The following is a 5,306-nucleotide window of genomic DNA, read 5'->3' as shown; positions in this document are numbered from 1 at the left end:
GTATTGACTTATAAAGATTTCATGCACTTTTCTGTGTAAATGTTTATTTAAATAATTTACTGGTATACTAGTTAGAAATTAGCTACCGAATAAGTATTTAAGTCTAATTTTTTTTACAGGTTTCTGAAATGATTATTCGGCCAACAAGTGAGACAATGTTACCGTTTATTAAAGACGCGTTTCAAGAATTAAATATTAATTTGTAATATTATAGACGACCTTCTTTATACCTATTTTAATAATTACATGTAAATAATACTAATATTAATTGTTTTGCAATTTGTTAGGCAATATTATACAAACCATGTGACTTGTGAGGAGGTTCACAAGTAGTGTTTAATGACGTTGAAAAACTAAAACAGCAATCGCCGCTGGGTAGATCTCTAACAATGTGAAACATTATTAAGTTTATCCCATATCTATTTTCCCTGAAATTTATAGGTTAATTCAATGAGAAAATAAAGTTCTGGCTAAAATAAGAAAATATTAATTTAACAATGCTTTAGCACTCCTTTCTAATTACTCAGATACTCTACACACTTACACCAAAAACATTTTTAATCAACATAGGTAGGCAACTTTTAAGGGCTAATACAATATACATCGTCAATTAAATGATAAATTTTAAATGTTGTACGAATTAAAAAAACCTATTTACTTTATATTATATTACCGTTCAAAACTGAGGACTAAGTAGGTAAGTAATTATTAGAATGTATGGCTATAATTTACTCAATTGTTCAAATAATTGCTAACACTTATTGTGAAGTAGCCAAGTAGGTATATAAAATAGATTGTATTACATTTTTAGGTCTTAAAACTAAAAACTAAAGATTTTACAAAAAAGTTCACTAGTTAGTTGTTACTTGTTGTATAGTTCAACTTGTATAAAATATATTTAATGAATACAACAAAATAGGCATTATGTTTCAATTTAATTTTCGAATGCATCACGATTGCTGTTTAGCTATTATAGTATTGTATGACCGTTATAATAATTTGTTTATCTTAATAACTCATATCACATAGGTATTCTCCAGTAATAAAATTAAATAAAGAAAGGTCAGCAAGTGGGTGTCGCTCTGCTGTACAGAAGGTAATAAGTGGGTCACTGTAATGGATGGTGTAAAATTTGAATTCAACGATATGATAGCAATGTATAAGTAAAACGATTCTGAGCGTTAACGGTCAGCCTACGATATTTTATTAAGTATATCTGATGATATTATTGTGAATAAAGTAATTTATAAATAACTTATTTACGTGGAACCTTGTTTTAAATGTTCAATCTTTAGCTATAAAAGTTGAACATTTTATACATTTTTAACTACAAAATAATTATTCAATTTTAAATTTGATAAATGTTGTCCAAATTTGATCTTTAAATGCTTATGAAATAAATTGTGCATGTGTATTTTTAATATTTTTCAACTGCTATTGTAACGATATATCAGGAGCTTTGCATTAAACGATTTTTTACCCAACAAATAACATTTTATTGATATTTATAAAAAAAAAACTAAAAAAATTGAAAACTGAGAATGTTCGTAAACAACTCAAAAAGAGTCAAAATATTTTCAATATTTTATGGTGTATAGAAAATAAAAATATGAAAATAAAGTGAAATTTTCATGTATTTACAGTTATTCGTTTTTGAATTACAACAAAATTAGAAAATCTCTACATGAGAAATCGAGTGATTATCCGATATAGTAAAAATATTAACTTCAAACACTCATAAAATTTTTATTTGATTTGCTTGTAGACATTTTTTTTTTTTTTTTTGATAAAGGTAGAAAAACTTATGAATAATCTTGTATTACTTTCAAATCTTAGATTTAAAAAGAAAATTTTTATCAATTCTCAACTCAAAATAATTTGCTAATTTTCGTGACTTTTCCATATTTTGTCAAGATTTGAACTCTAATCATAATAACTATTTTATTATGTGTAAACAATGGCAATCCTTTTTATATTTATATATATTATAAACAAAAATATAGGTATTATTTTTTTGTATTAAGAAACCAAATGCATGTGTATTCTATCAGATATGGGTTGAAAAACGAAGCTACAACCCAGGTCTCAAGGAATCTACTGATATAACATTTGTTGAAAACGGTTCAGTAGTTTTTAATTTTTTAGAAGACAAACAAACAATTTAAATTCATATTTATATATTAAAAGAAGATTAAAGTAATTTATTTAACAATACGGTAAGTGGAATTAATTGTTACCGAAAACACTGTACTTTAATTTTGTTATAAATATTTAATTATAATAGTAATATATATTTCAGTAGTATATTATGTTTATTAATTTTAAAAAACTAGGTATAAAATAAATAAAAATTTGCACGTTTTCATGATTTTGTTGAATTTTTTCAAAATTTGAACTTAAAACTCTTACAAGAAAAAAATGTGCTAGTTTATTTTCAATATTATTTAATTTCTAAAAGAACAGTTTACGTGGGTACTTATATTACATTTTCAAGCTTTTTGATCAATTCTAAACATTATTATCAACACTTAAAAAAAATTAGGTCCAGTATAATGTTTAAAGTTTCTACCATTAATATTTTTTTTGATTTTCTACATCAAAAAAACTAAAATAGTTTAATGAGAAATTTTTATTTTACTATACACATGATTGAAATAATATTTTGAAAACTTTCTGATTTTGAAAAATTTTATATTTTTATATTTTTTAATTGAGTGATGAACAACTAATGGCCTTGAACAAAATGTCCATGGTATTATACCAAACACAAAATGTGATCAAGTACAAATCAAACAAAACACGCAAAAAAAGAATAAAAATTCAAATGGTCTATAGAGGGTCAAAATATTTTGAAAATTTTATCATACTAGCTAGATAGCGAATGCTAAAATGAAAATTTGATGAAAACGATAGAAACCCTCTCAAAGTTGAATATTGAAGCATTTTTTCTACAATAAATCGTGTATTCATACACATAAAAAAAATATATCATTGTTTTAATTAATATTATCACTCCGTTCAGAATCTAAAACTATTCGTTAAACATTTGATATTCATAAAGCCAAATATCAAAATATAAGTATTTATATTCAGACTTTTTAAAATAGTAATATACATTTGATTAACATTTGTAAATAAAAGTGATTTTGTCGAAACATTAACTTTGGATGCATCTTAAAATGCTTACCGAACTTGAGCTATAATTTTTCCTAATAATGTTTTTATATAAGAATTAAACCCCCCCCCCCACCAACATTAAAACCACCATTTTTGAATAGAAGGACATTAATTCATAAGGAGATGACAATGACCCATAATAAAATAGGTAAAGATTTATGTTTTTTATTATACGTACACAGTACACACACTACAGATAAATGTCAAAGAGTTGCGTCTTTCATTTTAACGATCCCTACATACACTTAATCCCGAATGAGATATTATTATTTTTTTCACGTACTGTCATATAATATAATATATAATAATAATAATGATGATGATAATAATGATAGTAAATCACATACAGAAGAGCTATATATTTTGTTCGTTATTAATAACTGAAGTTAAAGAAACAAATGTTATTAGCAGGCATTATTTATTTGACAACTAGTACGATTATCGAGTAACATATCTATATCTATAATATACATATTATATTTATGTGAAATACTTATGTGAGACACATTTCATTCATTACGGTTTCGTTTGGCCAATTCATTTTTACTACAGTATAATACAACGTTACATAAGAAAATCCCACAAATAAGTATTTTTTATCGAGCTTGTTTTGTCGTGTTTATGACGTAAGTAAAAAATGTTTTTTTACTTAGAGTTTTGTTGATATTTTATATTACATCTTATTAATTAGGTGAAAATATAGTACTTTTTCGTATATTGTATTCGTTTATCCTATAGAGATGGCCATATAGTACTAGTATAACTAGTAAGAATGTCATAATTATTGAAAAAAGCTCAAAACTCAGATTTCTGATTTGAACGCAAATAATAATATGTATTATGTCTGTTAGTTATCGCCACACCTACTTTTGTTTATTATTTACATAAAAACAATATATTATGTATAATAGGTATAGAATAATAATTGTTGGAAATTTGGACAACATAAATAAATGCGTTATAGGTAATCCATGTAAATAAAAACGTTATTTATTTTTGACTATAGGAACCTATTTTATAAAATGTGTGACTTAAATCTAAATATGTGACTTATTGGACAACCATTAACGTATCGTCCATCATAAATTCAATAAACAACTGGTTATTTATGAAGGTATCTACTTACCTATTATTATCGTTCTTATTTTGTATAGGTACCTAGTTATTTTGGAGTAGGTACTTAATTTCAGTTATAATTGAGTATTGGAGTTCCTTATTACTTCGTAGATATGTTGATTTCGATATAATACTCTATGAATATGTTATATTGTTTAGTACCTATTAAATAAAATACATTTACCAAATAATGATTGATTACTTTACGTGATATTTATACCTACATCGATTTAGTGAAATTTAGTAAATCGATTTAGGGTATTGATTACTTTTTCTTTAGAGCCGCCAAAGCCTCCCCGTGCGCTTAGTTGCGTTTTGATTACACTATTCCAGTTTTATGGGGTGTAAATGCACGTTTAATTTGATCTTATTCGACATTTTATTGTTTACAATTTGATTGCACAGCCTAAATGTATTTTATTTAGTTTATTCTGTCACGCACAATAGTATAATATTACCAAATAACATTAATACACATACAAATCACATTAGTTTACACATAATATATTATTATACGTTTATATGTACATGCGTATCTACACACGGCAAGCGTAAAGCGAATCGCATAATATAAGAACTGTTAACACTGTGTTTTAACAATCAATTGACAACAGACACATATTCAACTAAGTACCTGTACAAGTTATTACAAATTGCACATTTTATATATTGTATGCATATATCAGAGCGTTATAGCGGTGTTGGTATATCATTATGTGTAGACATTGTTCTCGGAGACACCTTACAATATTGCTTGTATTACATACGACTATAGGTACGAATATTATAGTTCCCTATAATAATTATAACTGTTTGGTGTATATAGTACCTACACATTAGTAGGTAGTAATGTAGCACATTAGTGGCATACACATGTGAAGCTCGACGAAGAGGGGATGGTGATTAAGATGTACTAATACAACACTTGACAATGATATCCCCCTTTACGCCCCACTTAAATCAATACTTCTTGTAGTTTTGTTTTAAATTATATTATAACTATTCATTTTTTA

The 5,306-nt window shown here is 25.6% G+C and overlaps 1 protein-coding gene across 1 annotated transcript in view; it reads left to right on the top strand.

The window, feature by feature from the left end:
* LOC100162026 (short-chain dehydrogenase/reductase-like) overlaps nt 1-259 on the top strand; it is a 12,138-nt gene extending 11,879 nt beyond the window's left edge. Inside the window, 1 exon segment of the mRNA NM_001162459.1 lies at nt 120-259. Coding sequence (NP_001155931.1) covers nt 120-206 — 87 coding nt within the window. The 3' untranslated portion in view covers nt 207-259.
* The last annotated feature ends 5,047 nt before the right edge of the window (nt 260-5,306 follow it).

The sequence above is a fragment of the Acyrthosiphon pisum genome, chromosome A1 (assembly GCF_005508785.2).
Source record: "Acyrthosiphon pisum isolate AL4f chromosome A1, pea_aphid_22Mar2018_4r6ur, whole genome shotgun sequence".
Taxonomy (NCBI): Eukaryota; Metazoa; Arthropoda; class Insecta; order Hemiptera; family Aphididae; genus Acyrthosiphon; species Acyrthosiphon pisum.
The sequence above is the reverse complement of the archived record's forward strand: the minus strand, read 5'-3'. Positions and strand labels throughout refer to the sequence as shown.